The sequence below is a fragment of the Antechinus flavipes genome, chromosome 1, assembly GCF_016432865.1.
Source record: "Antechinus flavipes isolate AdamAnt ecotype Samford, QLD, Australia chromosome 1, AdamAnt_v2, whole genome shotgun sequence".
Classification (NCBI taxonomy): Eukaryota; Metazoa; Chordata; class Mammalia; order Dasyuromorphia; family Dasyuridae; genus Antechinus; species Antechinus flavipes.
The window spans coordinates 242,307,039-242,326,029 of record NC_067398.1 but is presented as its reverse complement, the minus strand read 5'-3'; the positions used below and the strand labels follow the sequence as shown (position 1 = coordinate 242,326,029).

Sequence of the window (18,991 nt, the reverse complement as noted above, 5' to 3'; positions counted from 1 at the left end):
CATGAGCTATTACTCAATCCATTTCAGTGTAGTGCTCTATCTTAATTTAAGTTTCTTTATATAACTTTGTGCATACTTTGAATTTACTAGCATACATATGTAATATGTCCTTCTATTTAAATTTAATCTCTTTAAGGGATGATATTGTTTTGTATTGAAATGCCAGGACCTATCCCAATGCTAGGTACATACCATAGAAGGGAAGGAATACTCATTTATTAAATGCCTGTTATGTGCCAGTCAATATGCTGAACACTTTACAAATATCATGAAATTGAGCATTAAATGCTTAATAAATGTTGAATTTAAATTTTCAAGCAACTGTAATTTTGTCAGTTTAGATACCCCTACTCTGAAACAAAAACTCAGGGTCACCTCCAATAGACTTTGACTAGGGAACCCTTTAAATAACCACAATAAATAATGAACAGTGCCAACAAAGCTGTTCTGAATCATCCATCCATCACAAACAAACCTGCCATTATTGAAATGAAAAGCCAATTTCCAATCTGCCAAACATTTCTTGCATCTTTTATCATATTAAAACAGAGAGTATTTACAGAGCAAATAATCAACAGGATCTTGAGAAGATGTAAAAATCTTTGAATTTCAGGGAGCTGGAATGAGCAACAGGATTATTTTCAGTGTTAATATTCATGACCTCTCTTGACATTGCTTAGAAATATACCATCAACTTTCAATTCCTAATGGGGAAAAATCTGGAAAATTTCTTGCATTAAAAAAAATTCAATATCGACAAAATATATTTTTTAAAAGAACACAAAATATTTATTATCAAGAAAGACATGCAAAAATTACTCTGAATATTGTGAAAGGTATTTGGAAGAATAGGAAAGAATAATAATTCAATTATAATGTAAAAGTTTACACAGTATTCTTTAGTTAGCTTTGAGTGAATAACTCATTGTCAACAGGTTAAAACTTCTATCCCTGCTCTCAGAAGAAGAAAGGGCTTTCAGAAGAAAATATCACTTCCCATACTCTACTATTGCATTAGCTTTCTACCATATTAAGAGTAATAATAGTCAACAAAATGAATGTGACTGAAGCAAAGTCATGCAAATTTTATTTTATCACCTCAAACTATAATAATGATAACAAAGACAATGATTATACAATTATAAGAAACTCATTTTCATTCATGGACTGACTTATAGAAGACAAATTCCCAAACTACAGACACACTTTAAAATGAACTTAAGAGCTTAAAGGATAAACTGGACAGAAACTGGACCATTATTCCCAGGCCTGAACAGGGAAGCATTCTCAGGGGAGCATTGAGAGAATGAGCTAACATGATGTGCCAAGACTTTGTAAAAAGTACAAGCAGAAGTCATTTTAGTTATCTGTACAACAGTTTGTGCATTAGATATTAAAGAGTAATAGCAGGATAGTGAATTGTCCCAGGACTATTTCCATCTGAAGCTCATCAAAAAAGATGAGGATAAGAAGACAAAGAAGACAGGAATGATGAAAATAATAACTGTCAATTGTGTAGTACTTTGTTGTTCAGTCATTTCAGTTGTGTCCAACTCTTTGTCATCCCATTTGGGGTTTTCTTGGCAGAAACACTGGAGAGGTTTGTCATTTCCTTTTTCAACTCATTTTACAGATGAGGAAATTGAGGAAAACAAGATTAAGTAATCTGCCCAAGGTCACACAGCTAATGTCTGAGTACATATTTGAACTCAAGAGGGTAAGTCTTCCGGATTGCTGGCCTAAATGGCCTACAAAATATGGTATGAGAGAAATGGGTGCTGGAATTGCAGTCAAAGCTTGGATTCAGTTGAATCCAACTAGATTCAACTAGATTCTCTGAACTTCAGGTTTTTTACCTGTAACATGTGTATTAACTACTTCAGAGTACCTTGGTGAGAAAAAAAATTAATTTTAATGAAAAGTACTTTGTAAACCTAGAGAAATATGAAAGAGACTGGCCCTTTGATTTCATTGTTATGAGAAATTCCAGATAATGAAACAACCACAGCAGGTTGGCTTTCTTGGCAACATAATTTTCAAGAATGAAATGAGCAGAACCAAGAGAACTATTATATATAGTAACAGCAATATTGTTCAAAAGAATGACTGTGAATGATTAACTTATTCTGAGTGTTATAAATACATTTTTGTACAAAGGACCTATGAAGAAAGATGCTATCCCTCTCCAGAAAAAGAACCAAAAAATAGAACATGTCTAATATGTTTTACATATATAAACATATGACATAAATAGATCTCTCTCTCTCTCTATATATATATATATATGTATATATATAGATAGATGTCTGCTATACATATATTCCTAGATGCAAAGATCAATCTTATCTATCTATCTATCAATTTATCTATCTAAATCTATTTCAAATGGTGACCTAGTCTAGTGTAGAATATGGAAGAAGGGAGACAGTTCAAAGCTTACAATGTAACAAAAAATTAAATTAAATTAAAAAAAAAGAATTGTGTAGAGCACTGATAGGTTAGATGATTTGCCTTTGGTAACATAGTCATTATCTGGTATGGGATTTAAATGCAACTATTCCTGTTTATGTATTGACTTCTTTATTCATTAAACTATGGGTGAATCTTTATTATTATGAGTCACACTATTTTAAATTCTTATTAGAACATAGCTTTTATTAATTTATTTTTTTAATTAAAAATCATGTGTGGATAGAAAGCTGAAATCTCTCCCTGAAAAAGAAATAGAATGAATATGCACTGTCTCTCATAAAAATGCAGATATCTGTATTTATATGGCAATCTTTTGTGATTTGGGTATTCAGTCACACCAGGTTGGAGATATATGCCAAAGGAGGGGAAATGAACAGATCCCAGTTACAATCAATTTAGGTTAGATAGGACCAGCTTTTTAAAGGCTTCCTTTCCTCTTTATGCCTACTCATAAATTGTTTCTAACTTTCACAGTACTGCCAAACTAATTTAACAGCAACCTGTCATTTGTTAACAGGCTAACTGGTACCAATCCTCCCCCAGGATTCCAACTTATCAGATCCAAATACATGCCTCCCTAGTGGACTTGGTTAATGTCATTACAGCTATTACTGATACTTTTATTATTCAAGCCCATTCATCTCCCCCTTCTCTTCCCTCCTGGTGAACATATGCCTTTGATTTTTGGAGTGGAGAGATGTGTGTATGTGCGTGCATGTGTAAAAGAGACAATGTGTGATTATAGAGACTCTGCTTGCTTCCGGCAAACACTCCAAATATATACTCAGCAGCCGAAGCTGGTGAAGCAAAAAAGATGAAAAGGGACAGTGATGATGGGAGGGGAGGCACCAAGCAGAGTTCTCACAAGAGACTCAGCAGCCCAACATCTGATCATTAATGTCCATCAAATGTCTTGGCTTCCATCCAGCTCACTAGGCATAAAGGGAAGGAGTGGGAATGGGATAAAGGCCACAGTGCCGACAGGGAGGCAAAGAGCCAAAAACTCTGACTTTCAATCCCACTGTTTCAATACGTTGGCCTTACTCTTACAATGTCCAGCTTGGCATTCCCTCATCCTCCTTGGTCAGCAGAAGAGATGATTCCAAAATGTAAATCTAACAATAACCCAAGGGACATGATATGGAATGATGCTTCAGGGGCTTCCTGGAGAAAAAATTCATCTAGCCCTAGTCAGTCTATTAGTGATGAGCTTCTCCAGTCTTTTCTCAACTGGTCTTTGGACAAAAACACAGTTTGTCACTGGACTATATTCCAAGCCTTTCCATTTTAGTAGAGCCTATCCTATAGTTCACTCTCTATTAGTATAAGTCTTTGAAGATCATTTCCATGCAAAAATGAGGCACTGGGATGAAAAAATGATAATTAAAGAAAAAAATTTTTGAGGCAAACAAAATTTAAGTAATCTGCCCAAGGTCACACAGTTAGTGTCTGAGGCCACATTTGAACTCAAGAAGGTAAGTCTTCCTGACTGCTGGCCTAAATGGACTACAAAATATGATATGAGAGAAATGGGTGCTGGAATTGCAGTCAAGGCTTTGATTCAGTTGTATAATATTGTGCAAGTCAACTAGATTGACAGGAAAAGAGGGCAGTTGGGCTCTTAAGAAGCAGGAAGGCATTAAACATGAAAACAAGGCATTATTGCCACTTGAAGTATTTTTTGAGATTTTCATCCTTTCAGACATGAGAATATTTTTGTTTAAGTTGATTGTAACTGCTCTTGCTAATGGATCCTATTTTAGGTAGGCTGGATATATATATATTTGGATTTCATTACAAAGATTTACATATTACAAAGATTTTAGCTTTAGGGGGTGTTGCAGCAGATAAACCTGGTGGGAATGGGGGAATCATACTGCCCATAGGCTTTATAAATACATCAGCCTCTCCAGTTTTTAGGGTGCCTACAGATACTTGTAAAAGCAAACATGGACTAGGCTATTTGGCAGGTATTCACAATTCTGATCCTCATACTGTAACTATTAAGTTGAACATATTGATGGCAAGGAGAGTAAGACAGGTAAATTCCCTAATGAATAAAGAGCCAAAGGGTGGGAATAAAAATAATTTTTAAAGAAAAATTTGAAACTACTAAAGAAAAATGGTATGAAAGACTGCTCCATATCAACAATAAGAAAAAGACAGCTCAAACGGACTGAAGTTCTACCTTTCACCCAAAAAACTGGCAAAGATAACAAAAGATGAGAATGACCAAAGCTGGATAGCTCATGGAAAGATAGGCACATTAATACACTATGAGTGGAGCCGTGTCAATCATTCTGGAAAGCAATTTGGAATGATGGCATAAAAGTGATGAAAATAACCATATCCTTTGGGAAAGAGATCTGTCACATACACACAAAGCTAAGACCTCTTTGTAGCAAGGCAATGTCATTTTGAGGAATCTATCTCATTGACTTTTTGTATCTATGTTTGGGTTCTTCTGGTTTGTGTGTATCTATGAAGAAAGTCTATTTTGTATTAGGCTATGAACTACTTGATGTTTTAGACAAAGAATTCTCTAAAGGGCTGCATAATGGTAATTCCATCCCAGAATCAGCAGTAGTTGTGTTTTGACAATGTTTTTGAATCCTTGACTGATCTCATATACATGCCTATGTTAGAAGTCCTTATATGTGCCTATGTCAGTGGAATTTGGACATTCAGGAAATATAAGAAATACTAAAACCAGAAGAAAATTAGATAGCACTATGTTTTGTTATAAGTCTCCCTATTACTTATTATATTTATTGTACTCCACCTCCTCTCTTTCTGCCTTGGAAATGGTTGTCCCCAATGGAAGCGTTCTTTTCTTACCTCTGTGCCTCAGAATCCCTTTCTTCCTTCAAGACCAGCTCAAGTATGATCTCCATAAAACTTTTCCTGACTTTCTCATGTACTACTGTTTTCCCCCCTGAAACTACCTAATATTTAATTAGCCTGCACTTATCAGATTCCTTTTCATACATTCTGTATATATTTATATATGTCCTTGTTGTCTTCCATTAGAATGCAAGCTTTTTTGGAGTAGGGATTGTTTCATTCATTGTAATGTTATCCTCAGTGCCTATTACAGGACCTGATACTCAGAAGCTGCTTAATAAATACTTACTGAATGATTGATTTCTTTCTTTGTCAGGTAACTCTATCTCATTTGAAGTCCTAAGAATATACAGTGATTTTCTGAAAAAGTCACTCAGCACTGACAATTCAAATAGCTCAAGGGATTGAAGAAAAGTGAAAACTTTAAAAGATGATTTAAATGCCTACTTAACATTTAATTTTCATCAGCCTATATGCATATGGATATTAATGTCACTCCCTCCCTCATGAACTGTTAATGTTTTTTTTTTTTTTTTAATAAGAAAGGGAATTCAGGAGATGACTTAGAATGATTTCATTCACTTTGGCCCTAGATACCAAATCTATACAAACATGAAATTATAAATATAAAAATATGGTGGGATTTAGGAGATTACTTAGAACACTGATCACTATTATCTACTTTTTTTTAGGTCTCTGGCCCTATGGTCAGTTTTACTTAGTTATTTTTTTTTATATCCCCATTTTCCTTAGCTGAACCTATCTCTTGATTTATTGATTGACTAAGTCACAAGGTACAAAGTGATGAAGTCGTTTGTCCAAGGTTACACAAGGAGAGAATAGATAATCTTTATCCCACTTATCCTTCTTCATCTAGCCACAAAAACAAATCAACATTGAACTATTCTTTAGCTCAAGCATAATATTGCTGCTTTGGTTTATCCCTTCTTCAGTCAGTTAGTAAACATTTATTTATTTACTTATTCATTCATTCATTCATGTTTATTTATTTATTCATTCATTTATTTGTCTGTTTATTGAAGAGCTTGTTTCAGGATAGACATGGTGTTATGGGTTGGGCATATTTTTTTTAAAGTAAAAACAAACACACAAAATGATGGTCCTTGCCCTTTAGCAGCTTAAATTCTAATAGGGAAGTCATCACACAAATTCCCTATCACATTAAAGTTAATCAGTTATACACTTCAGCATCTATTCAGTCAGGTATACAGCTGATCTGTTGTTTTATAAATGATTTTACTTCAATTTTAACCTGAATCTGAAAAACTGTCAGAAATTGACAAATTGTTGTATATCTTTAATATTAATACACATTTAACATTTGTTTATTTGATGTATTTTTACAAAGCAAAGTTTGTATATGAATTAAAGTACCATAGTAAATAGGAAAAAAATGACCCTAAGGATAGGAAGATATATGTTCAACTCAGGATTATGTTGTTAATTATTTAATAACAGGCTCTCCCTCCAAAATAATTTTTTATATATGACAAACCATTTTAAGTTTGATCTGCATTAATATTTTCTCCTTTACCATCTTAACTTTAGATCAGATGACTAGGTCAGTAAACCTATGGTTCAAAAACTAAGTCCAGCTTGCTGCCTGTTTTTATGGATCTACCATATATTTTTGTTCTGCTTATGAACTTAAAAACAATATGAAATGTAATGCTTTACATTTTGGAGACATATTTGACCCTCAAGGCCAGGCCAGATTTGGCAACCTCTCATCTGAACAACTAACAAAACATAAAACAAGCCCTGATTTATAGTGTGAGTTGTAAATCCTCTCCCAGAAAATGCAACAATCAGCTCTTGTCATCCAATTGAAGCAAGTTCTCTGAATTATACTATTGTGTGAAGAGTAGCAAGTAACAGCTTCTTAATGCTACAAATAACACTAAAAATTATAAAGCATATCTATGCTATTTTCTATAATGTTGGAAAACTTTTCTTACATTGATTAAAAAAAAAAAACTTTGCACATATTTTACTTCATTGTTTTTTGAAGAAGAGTAAAATGTAAACTTCCTGAGGGCAGAAACTATTTTTCTTAAATATAAGAGCTTATTGAATTAGATACTCATTGTCTAATTGACGATAAAATGATGAAGTCAAAATGTTCTTATATTTTCAAGGGTTTCTTGATATTATTGAACTTTCTCTTTTATGTCTTTCTTAAATGATCTTCTTAATTGCATAATCAAGGTGATGTATTTTTTCCATTTCCTTGCCCCAGTTTCTTAATCTTTTTTGGAGTGTATCATAGACCCCCCTTTTTTAAAACAATGTTTTTAAATGCATAAAATGAAATTCATAGAATTATAAATGAAATAAGCTATGCTGAAACACAATTATTAAAATAGTAAACTTCAGAAACCATATATTAAGAACTTCTATTTTAACCACTTTCAAATTAATATCTATAGAAGCTTCAAGATAATATCCATGATTAATCCATTTTACTATTTACAAATTAATATTTACAAATGTAGGGAGGGTATTATGTGACAGCAACTTCAGTTATTACATTTTGCTCTCTATTGCTCAAGTCTGGTTTGCAAATGTAATACAATCCTGGCAATTGGAGGTGGGAAGCCCATAGGGGAGAATAAACCATGAAGTATGATTTCTATGTCCCTTTACAGTTATGTGGACTATTAGGTATCTCTCAGTTACATAATTATGCTATATTAGATAGAAAGAACAACAAAAATGAAATATTGTGAAAATATAATGACCTAACTTCCCAAAGGAGAAATATAAAATTGCACCTTTCTCCCTTCTTTCCAGAGCTGGAGAACAATGGCTCTCCAATCTGCATATAATGTCAGGCTTAGCTGATTCCTTAGTTTTGCTGAACTAATTTTTTTTAAAATCTCTGTTATACAGTTTCAGGGAGAGGGTGGAGGAATATATTGGGAAATGAAGGCACTATAAAGGCAAAATGTGTCAGTAAAAAAATTTAGAATATGCTACATTTATCCCATGTCCATATACATTAGATCGATTCTTTTTAAGAGTATTGAGGGTAGAATTATATTTTTCTGCATTGAATAGTCTCTTGTAGAGAACAAATAGGACACAGATTGGAATTCAATATTCTCTACATTTTTCCTGATAGCAAAAAGAAAGAATATGGTCAATAGTTGAATCCAGAAAACAGAATAATGCTTATTCTCTAGTTATCCTATACTTTAGGATAACTCTGTTACAGTCTCAATATATTTGGCAAGAGCATTTATTAACTGGCCAATAATTCTGAAGAACTTTTGAATCTAGTTTCCACAATGGAACACCTCTTGTACAGATACACTGCAGCCACTCTCATTCAAGCTCTCTTAGCTAGACTCTTACAGTGGCTTTTCCTGACTGGTCTTCCCAATACTAATCAATCTGCTCTCTAGTCCCTTCCTCCTATTGTTTATTCAAATAATCTTCCTAATGGATTGCTCTCTGACCACATAACTTGTCTATTCCAAAACTATTCCATGACTCCTCATCATCTGCCAAATCAAGTATAAATAAGCAGTTTTGTGCTGGAGTGGATAGAATGCTGGACTTGGAGTCAGGAATACCTGAGTTCACTCCAGTCTCAGATACTTACTAAAATGCATGATCCTGACAAAATATTTAATCTTTTTCTAGTTCAGTTTCCTCTTCTATAAAACAGAAATGATGATAGCATGTTATCTCCTAGGATTGTTGTGAGAATAAAATGTGATGATATTTGTAAAGCTCTTTGCAGATTTTAAATCGCTCTATACATATTTGTTATTAATTATTGTTTTTAGTTCTTTGCTATTATAAAAGTACTAGAGTAAGATGATATTGGTAAAATATCTTGGAAACTTGAAAATGTATACACACGCAAGCTTTTGTTGTTGCCATTATTGTTATTATTATTATAAATTCTCAATCCTGGCATTCAAGGACTTCCATAAATTGATCCATCATATACAGGTCACTGTTCCAGGCAAATTGAACTATTTTCTATCCTCTATTTTTAACGTTTCACTCTCTTTGAATTTGTGTTTATGCCATCATTTACCCCTTAGTTGCAAAACCTTTCTTTTAAATTACTCTCATTTTACACTTTATCTCTATGGTCAATACACGAGCCATCTCTTCCTCAAAGCCTTTCCTGACTGTATCCTTAGCATCTTAGGTGAAATCTGCATATTTCTACTTTCTTTGTAATGCTTTGCTTCTGTATCTTTGCACTTAGCTAACTCTCCTTTTTTTTAGGGCAGTTAGATGGCAGTAGATAGGGTACCTATCCCAGTGTCAGGAAAACTCCTCTTCATGGATTCAAATACAGCCTCAGAAACTTCTTGTGTATACCTAATCAAGTCCTTTAACCCTATTTGCCTCAGTTTCCTCATCTGTAAAATAAACTAAAGAAGTAAATAGCAAACCACTCCAGGATCTTTCTCGAGAAAACCCCAAATAGGGGTGACAAAGAATCAAACGAGACTGAACAAAAACAACAAACTCTTTCTTTTATCAGGACTATTTGCATACACATCTATTCCCAATATTAGATTGGAAGATCTTTGAGAACAATATCTGTGCTTTATCTTATGCTAGAACCTAGCTTGGTTCTTTTTAGTGAATAGAATCTTTCCATATAACTAGTGAATGAATGAATATTTTTAAGAAAGTTTTTTTTTTTTTAACTTTATTGGCTTGTATATTTCCTGTTATTCTAGCTATATGTTGTGTGGACCATAACATTTTGTATACTCCACAGTATTCATGGAATTATCCTTCATAAACTTTTAAAATTACATAGTCGATGTAATTACATAGTGGCAAAAATAAACAAACAAAGAAAAAAATGTAATCTTTTTCCTTACCATGTCCTAAGGATAAACAGTGATTTCCTGAAGAAATAATTTCCAAATTATCTCTGGGACCAGTTCCAAATTTATTCATGGTTGAATATGGTCACGTTAGACACAAATAAAAATAATGTACATTTTATAACAACTTTGAGATTGGCACAATATTTTATATAAGTCATCTCATTGGACCATAATGCAAATTAAAGATCATTATAGAACTGTATGTAACTCAGTCACATGGCTTTTTGTCATTTTTCTATTTTCATCTTTCAGTGTCATTGGGATACTTGATTTAAATTATGATATTTACTCTGCTCATTATTTCCTTCCTAAGTACTATTTTTTTTTTGCTCTTTCCTGAAGTTCTTATAGTTTTCTTTAAATCCTTTTACTACATATCTTTGGACAGTGTTTATATTCTTCATCACTTCTATTTTCAGCTTTCCCAAGGTCCTGCTTGCTTAATTTTTTGGTTTATTCCTTATCTTCCATTAAAGCAAAATTAGAGACTTCTAGCATGTTGCATGCGATAAACTGTCTTTCATTTGAGGATCAATATAGATTAGTTCAGAGACACTAATCACTGCAAGGTTGATATGATTTTTGTGGGTAAAGCAGGGGGTAAACACTATTCATAAAGACCAACTTCTATGATAATTAATTTTAGTGAAGGGATCATTGCTAAAAATAAGCAAGGCTGACAATATGGTCTCTAAGTTTTTTAAAAGATTTATATCTATGATTCCATGCTCAAAGGTTTATAGATCCTAAGCTACAAGAAATCTCAAAGGCAAAGAGTCAAATTCCTTCATTTGACAAATGAAGAAACTGAGGCACAGGCAATTTAAGTGATTTGCCTGAGATCACACAGTCAGTAAGCATCACAGGTAGGATCAGAATCTAGCTCCCTTAGTGCAGTCAAGTTTTTTTCCATTTTACCATGAGTACACAAGGAAATGATAGATCCTTGAAGTATTCCTTATTTCTACATCTTTTATAAAGAGCTCATTTTTTTCCTATTGACTAATAATAATAATAATAATGATTGTTGACATTTGCAGAGCACTTTATAATTACAATGGGATAGGCTTATATCATAACTTTTGCTGCACTAATTATATGAGGAACATTTCAAACCTCTTTCACTTTTTTTCTTTTCAGAATGTTTTTCCCAAAAACAGTTTATTCAATTGGTGCTTCTATTTTCTTTCTGATTATATCTCCAAATGATATTATGATTTTAATCTTTTATCTTGATATTCAATGCCCTGAACTTGTGGCAAGCACTATTTTAGCCAATTACTAACCATTTTATTTAACCATCAAGGACAATTTTATATGCACTGATATGTCATTGATTTAGCTCAGAATAACTCTTGGCTTCCTTTTTTTCTCTGGCACTTAATTCCTTTTGATAAACATGTATCCAGAGTACATATATATGTAGCACACATATGTAAACATATGTGTATATGTGTGTATAAAATGATATTTCCTGTATTATATTCTTTAATTTCTCACAAAATCCTTCTGCTTTATAAGACTAATGACACTCAGAAGTTTGTAGGAGACAAAAATTCCTAAAATGACTCAGGAATAAAACTCATGCCTCTGATGTCTATAAACAAATGTGCAAATATGTTAATAAATAAGATGATCAATAAATTTTATGACAATGAGACAAATCAGGCCTCAGAGATATTACTGATATTGGGTAGGATGAGACACGCCAGAATAATGCCCTGAATAAATATCTATAATTTTAAAAAAAGATTAAATGAAAAGAGGTAGGTAGGGATATTAAGGTGATATACTACTGTATAAAAGAATTAGAGGGGGTAAACAAGATAGAGAGCATTTAGGCAAATATTTTGGAAGTATAATCAAAAACTATCATTAGAAAGTTACATATCACTTGGATAGAAAGAGAAAATAGGCAAACTTGGCATGGAGGCACTTATGCTACTGATTAATAATAAATGAATTATATGGACAGCTGCTGGAATTCTCTGTCAAAAGCTATAATGACAATACCATCCTTCAAAAAGTAAAGAAATTAAGAGGAGAAATATTCAGAAACCAATTCTCACCAAAAGATAGCAGCTAATCCATGGGATATAAGTGATGAGAACCATGGGGAGAAGTGATGACTCAGTCTTAGAGTCTGCATAGTAATAAAGAAAGAGAGGAAAGTCAAAAATAGCTTGGCATGTTATATTTTACTTTAGGAGAGTAGTTTTGAAGAGTTAAAGAAAAAAGGTAGGATCACATGATCTAAAATTCTACAGAGGAAATCAATACAGAAAAAAAAAAAAAGAGATGCTCCAAAGACACTTCAAAGATGCTCTGAGGACACAAAAAGAAATAATTCTCATAAAATGGAAAAAAAAGGGGGGGGAGTTGCCCAAAGAGTTCAATAGGGATATAGAGGGAACTTTTCAACAAATAGAATTTTTAAAATAACAGTAAGGGCAAGCAACTGGGAGTGACTGGAAATTCTGTCCCAGAATTACAGTGACAAGTTACTAAAGGTGAGAATTCACTGAGTCTAGGGGAGGAAAGTTAAAGATAAGAAGAGGTATTTGTCTGTTTAAGTTACATTGGAGAAAAGAGAAGTTGTAAAACTAATGCTCTGAATAGAGTAGCTAATTAGGGATGGGGGGGGAAGCAGGGTTACTCAACTTATTTTATGAGAAGGATTTTTGGTAGGGCCATATCATGAACCCTGAGACATTAAACGTAATTCTCTTCTAAAAATCAGGAAGGAGATCCATCCTATGTTTAACTTGAGGAAAAAATTGTTAGCTGCTGTCCTGAGCCTGGCTTTATCCAAGGAATTTCTAAGATAACCCAAATCCCTCCACTAGGAAGGGGAATAATGACTGTAGGGAACTCTGATGTGTATTATAGTTATTGGCCTATCTGTACCTTTAATAGTCCAGGAAGCAGATACAATTCCTATACCTTTGTGTCAAATCTGTCTATGTGAAGGACTTTCTCCCTCTATCTCCCCAAAATATTTCTTTTTCCCTTCTTTACCCAATGAAAACTGTAGTCTACATTGACTATTGACAAGGTCATTGTAAGAAAAACTCTATAAAATATGACCTATTATTAAAAGTAAAGTAATTTTTACCTTCACTCTGATGCTGGACTTGAATATGTGTGTGTGTGTGTGTGTGTGTGTGTGTGTGTGTGTATTCTATAATATAGATATGAATATATATATTTAATTTTTTAAAAAATCATTTTTTCCTTTGAAATGTTTCCCATCTCATTCTCATAAGAATTTTATATATACAAATAACTCAGTGTGATCTTCCTTAATTTAAAACACCTAACCAAGTAAACAAAAGAATTCTATATCCTCATTCCTCTTCTTGTTTGCTAACAAGAGATATACATCAACCATCACTGCTACCACCTCCCCAAGATAAATAAAGCAACAGTACAGACTGTAAATGCCTTTTTGTAGGTAGTCCTTGGAATCACTTTGTTATCATGAAGTGAAAAACAAAAGACAATGCAGACACATAAAATTATGAGAAAATTGTGAATTTCTGTAGGAAGTTTCACAGCCAGAGTGCTCCTAAGCTTGAGAAGGGCTAAGGGCAAGGTGAAATACATGTTATTCTCCTTCTTTGTTGTGATGCTTAAAATTCATCATACTTTTGCCAAGTATATGAATTATTTTAAAATGACTAGGACGGCCCCTGTCCTTTTCCTTCTTACCTACTTTGTTAAAAAAAAAAAAAAAAAAAGGGACAAAAGGAGATGAGAAAAAGAATAATGGAGGTAGTATTTTCCAAGAAGGAAATGAACCGAGAAAGGATGAATGTGCAAATTAAGATTACCATTCCATTCCTCTTGCTTTTAAATTTCTCTCAACCCTCCCACCCCCCACACACCCTAAGGTCTTATATAGTGTCTATGCCTGAGAATACTATTAAAGAGAGCAGGTGTTACACGTCTATTAAGCATTACCCTCTGGCTGACAAATACTCAGTTTTCTATTATCCCCTTCCAATCTGGTCTATTACTCACTCCAGGAAATGTTTGATGTTCCAAATGTCACATGCTTTTCTCTTCCTAGGTGCTAACAACTCCAACATGATTTGGAATGAACTGAATCTAACAAAAAGCTAACTGGCCTTGGGCTTAATGTAACTATTTATAAAAAGCATTCAGAGAATACTTGACTCTTTAGTCCTTTAGTCATATAAAGCCAGGAAATATGCTATAGTTGGGAAAAATCTGGAAAAGATACTTTAAAGACTCATGAACAATCTTCTTCTGGCAAAAGTATGATTTTGGAAACCCAAGAGGGACTTTTCTGCTCAAATAACTACAACAGAATTTTATGGGTTAAACCTAAGATTTAGATGCTAGTTATTGCTGGCTCTGAATCTACTCTTGGCTGATGTGCTCTTTATGTCACACTACTAATATGATTCAACAAACACTTCATTGTCTGTATTCCAGACACTTGTAGGTACTGGAATATAAATATGTATACAAAACAGACCCTGTTCTCAAGTTCATAATGCAAATCGGAGGGAAATACATTTACATATGTGGAATAGTACAGTCAAAAGAAGACCAGATTTGTAGCAAGAAGTCCTTGATTAGATTTCCAGTGCTGCTACTTTTATAATCTGTGTGATGGGCAAGTGAATTCACCGTTCTGGCTCTCAGTTTCCATCTATAAAATGAATGTATTGGATTCAATAATCTTTTAGATTCCTTCCAGCTTTCAAGCTATGATTTATGAAGAAAAAAAGATAAATGCTATAGAGATGTCTGGTCAAAATGTGATTAAAATTTCAGTGAAGACAAAGATCATTTCAGTCTTGGTTGAGTCATCAGGGAAGGCCTATCGATTATCCTATAGGACTTGAAGCTATTTCCTTCTCTCCCCTAGTTGAAAAACTGAAATTATTTTATATCATTTATATGTTGACATTTTGGGCAAGAATTCCAAAACTGAGTTTATGGAGGGTCTGGAAGGTCTGTTGTTTATTTACTTTAAGCTTTGGTTTTTGTAAGTATTTGGCAAAACAATCACATTTGGCTAAGGGGAACATGATCTTCCTAGGTAGTAAATTCAGCATATTTTCACCTAGGACATCAGATCTTTCATCCCAATAATATCCTTTAGGATCCTAAAGATTTAAATTTGAAGTATTAAAACTTTACTCAGTAAAGTCCATGTATCCTAATGACAATGATAATCATACCTGTACCATGTCAAAGGGTTTTTGTGAGGAAACTACTCGTAAATTTAAGTAATAATAATGATACAATACAGAAATAGGATGATGAGATGGCTGAATTGTTTTTGCTAAATTGTTTCTCTTTGTTCTCATTCTTAATTTCTAGGGATAGTTTTCTTCAAAAGGGATATATACACATGAACATATGTGTGTATACACATATATGTACACATATATGGGCAAATAAGTGGGCCTGAAGTCAGGAGGACTCATCTTCCTGAATTCAACTCCAGTCTCAGAAACTTACTAGCTGTGCAACCCTAGACAAGTCATTTAACTGTTCGTCTCAGTTTTCTCATCTGTAAAATGAACTGGAGAAGGAAATGGCAAACCATTTTAGTCTCTATGCTAAATAAACTCCAAATGAAATCATGAAGAGTTGAACACAACTGAAAAATGGCTGGAAAGCAATGTACATTTATGTAGTAATAAAAAATAAAGATAATGCAATGATGATGATGGTAGCTAACAGGCACTGATCTAGGCACTTTACAAATATTATCTTATTTGATTCCCCAAACAGCTGTGGGAGGTAGGTACTATAATTATTACCATTTTATTGATGAAGAATCTGAGGCTGATTTAAATGATTCACCCAAGTTCACATAGCTAGTAAATATCTGAAGTTGGGCTTGGAGAAATGTAAGTAGTGTAAAATCAAAATATAATAATAATTTTTTTCAAAGGAATGTAATATTGACTTGGATTAAAGATGGAAACTTGTCCTACAAGACAGCCTTATCATAGAATCCTCAATTTGAAACAGTAAAGTATTATCATTTATTTTATCTTTTTTTCCCTTCAAAAGCTCCAATTCTTCATCCAAAATCAAGGTGGTTACTGTTTTCTCATTTGATCTAATCTTTCCATTATTCCCATTCCTGTTGAAGAAGTGTTTCAAATTTCTACTTCATATGTAGAGTAGGTGACAAACAAAACTTGACTCCAAAGTATAATCAGTACTCCATATTTCTCTACCAAATCCTGGATCATGTTACCATTTCTTTAGCTAATTATTTTATTCCCAGGGAATCATTGTGATTATGATAATTATAATAAAAATCATCCTGTAAGTATAGTTTTCATTAGAAAAACAATAGAAAAATGTAATGAAGAAACATTAATATAATTCTCATTAAGGAAAAAGGGGCATATGAGAATTCTTATATCTCAAAGACATGTTCTTTTATCAGTGACTTAGAAAACAAATGACTCTCTTCTCTATGAGCCAATTTAACCCTCACTAGGTGTAGGTCCATGTGTGGGGGATATTGTATAAAATAAAATGAGAAGGTCTAATATACAAAAAATAGTATTGTGCTAAACTAAAGGGTATATATGTATGTATGTATATTATTTATGTATTTATATGCACATATACATATAAATATGTACATATATTCATATGCATATATAAAATTTACCTATAAGTATTACAAAGAGATAAGATGAAAGTAGCTATATTAACAAAAACTTACCAATCTTACACCAGTTTCAAAGGCTTGTCGAGTTAGAGGAGCAGGTCCATCTACTGTCTTGCCATCATCATCTGGACCCCAACTAGCACTGTAGATGGCCACATATTGAGGATTGAAGCCAACTGATTTTGCTTCAACCATATCTGTTACATCTCCATCTAGCATTCGCACCCCTTTGATAGAAATACAAAAGTTAAAATGAAAATCATGAAAGTGATAATGACTAAGCATAAAATCATGGGGAAATGTTCAAGTGATTGATTTTTTTCTTTGGAAGAGGAAAAACAACTATTTCTTTATCTGCATGTAGTAGAGAAACCCTCACATGTTTTGTTTTCCTTTTTTATGACATTACTTAATTCAAATCATCCTCTCAGGAATTCAGACCTTAATATTCCCACATAATTGGAAGACTTCACATAACATGCTATCTCCAAACCTAGAAGGCTGACATAAAATTAAAATTAATCTTAATTAGTTAATTTATTGATCAATAAATCTAAAATTTTGACTTCATTGGTAATTTATGTGCTAATAATAATTAGTGAGAATACTCTGTATTCAAGACACACTTTACTTCAAAAAATGTCAAAGTTGTTGACCCATATTCGGTCATTAATCTTCATTTCAGTATATCCCTCTTGGACAGGTGGGATTTATTATCCACATCATTTTGAGAATAGAAACCAAGACACAGAAAATTTAGGGAATGTGGCATATGTTAGAGTAAGGTATATTTACTTTAATTTAATTTTCACTAAAAGAACCACGTTGGATATTAATGAATTAATATAATTTGGCTTTTTTTTTTTTCAAACAAATAACATGTCTAAAAGATTTAAATTAATAATAAAAGAGAGGTCTCTCATGTAAAGACATACTTTCAATGAAATGCTTTACTACTTCAAATATATAACTTCAAGACTCTAAAATATATTAGTAGGAGTAAAAGATTCACATATATTAAAAATACATATATGAGATTAACTTTCTCAAAGGATCATGTTTACCTAGTAGGACATAATTGAGTTTTGTCTACTAATAACAATAGCAAGAACACCCTAGCATTTCCATAGTGTTTTAAGGCTTATAAAGCACTTTTTCAGCTATTATTTCTTTTGATCCTCACAACAACCCAGAAGGTATTTGCTTTTTATTTCCCTCATTTTATATATAAGAAAACTGAGGCAGATAGAGATTAAGTGACTTGCCTGGGATGATACATTTAATAAGTGTCTGAGGCTGGATTTTAATTCAGGTATTCTTAAGTGCAGGTACAGCTCTTAATCTATTTCACTACCATCGGGTAGTGAAGCATAAAATAAACAAGAATGTTCAGACTCTCTATAACTTGGGTTCAGAATTCATGTCTTAAATCTAATTATATAAATTATTTAAAATAATCTGAGTTTTACAATTTATGTGTAGGGAGGGAAATAAGGAGTATAACAGCCTATTAAAACACAAATGACTTCGATGTCTCTGAAAGAATTTTAAGAGCATGTATATACACATATCAAGGAAAATCACAAAAAAAAATAGATCACATTTAAGAATACATTCCTCACAATAATAATTCAATTTTTAAAGATTATTTTTAAAGGTGAGGACACAGTGGTTGAAGATAACCTCACAAACTAAAGGTTCATAGAGTTGAAGAGACCTGAGGCATCGTCTAGTATAATCCTCATATTTTATATATTGCAAAGTTAAGAGCTTAATTAAAGAAAATGATTCACCGAGATATTAAGTAACCTTCCCAAGGTCATAAAATCTTAATTGGCCAAATCTGAATTGAAATCAAGGTTCTCCAATTACAAACTAGTATCCTTTCTACTACACCATGTTGCCTCTCAATCATACATCTAATAAACATCAGAGGCAACATTAAGGACAAAAACCAAGTTTTCTGACTACAAAGCTCCTTCCACTATAAAGTATTGTTGTTTAACTTGTGGAATAATGTTCTACACATAATAGACAATGGTTATTTGCTGATTTAAGTATTCAAAATCTGTCACTGTCATAGAAAAAGGAAGATTATGATTCAAACATA

At 32.8% G+C, this 18,991-nt stretch overlaps 1 protein-coding gene across 2 annotated transcripts in view; it reads right to left on the bottom strand.

Moving 5' to 3' along the window:
* The window catches only part of PCSK5 (proprotein convertase subtilisin/kexin type 5), a 610,712-nt gene that overhangs the window by 344,707 nt on the left and 247,014 nt on the right, over nucleotides 1-18,991 (bottom strand). For both annotated transcript variants that reach the window (XM_051998572.1, XM_051998571.1), the window contains exon 7: nucleotides 16,936-17,108. In XM_051998572.1, the coding sequence (XP_051854532.1) occupies nucleotides 16,936-17,108 (173 nt within the window). The remainder of the gene's footprint in view (nucleotides 1-16,935; nucleotides 17,109-18,991) is intronic.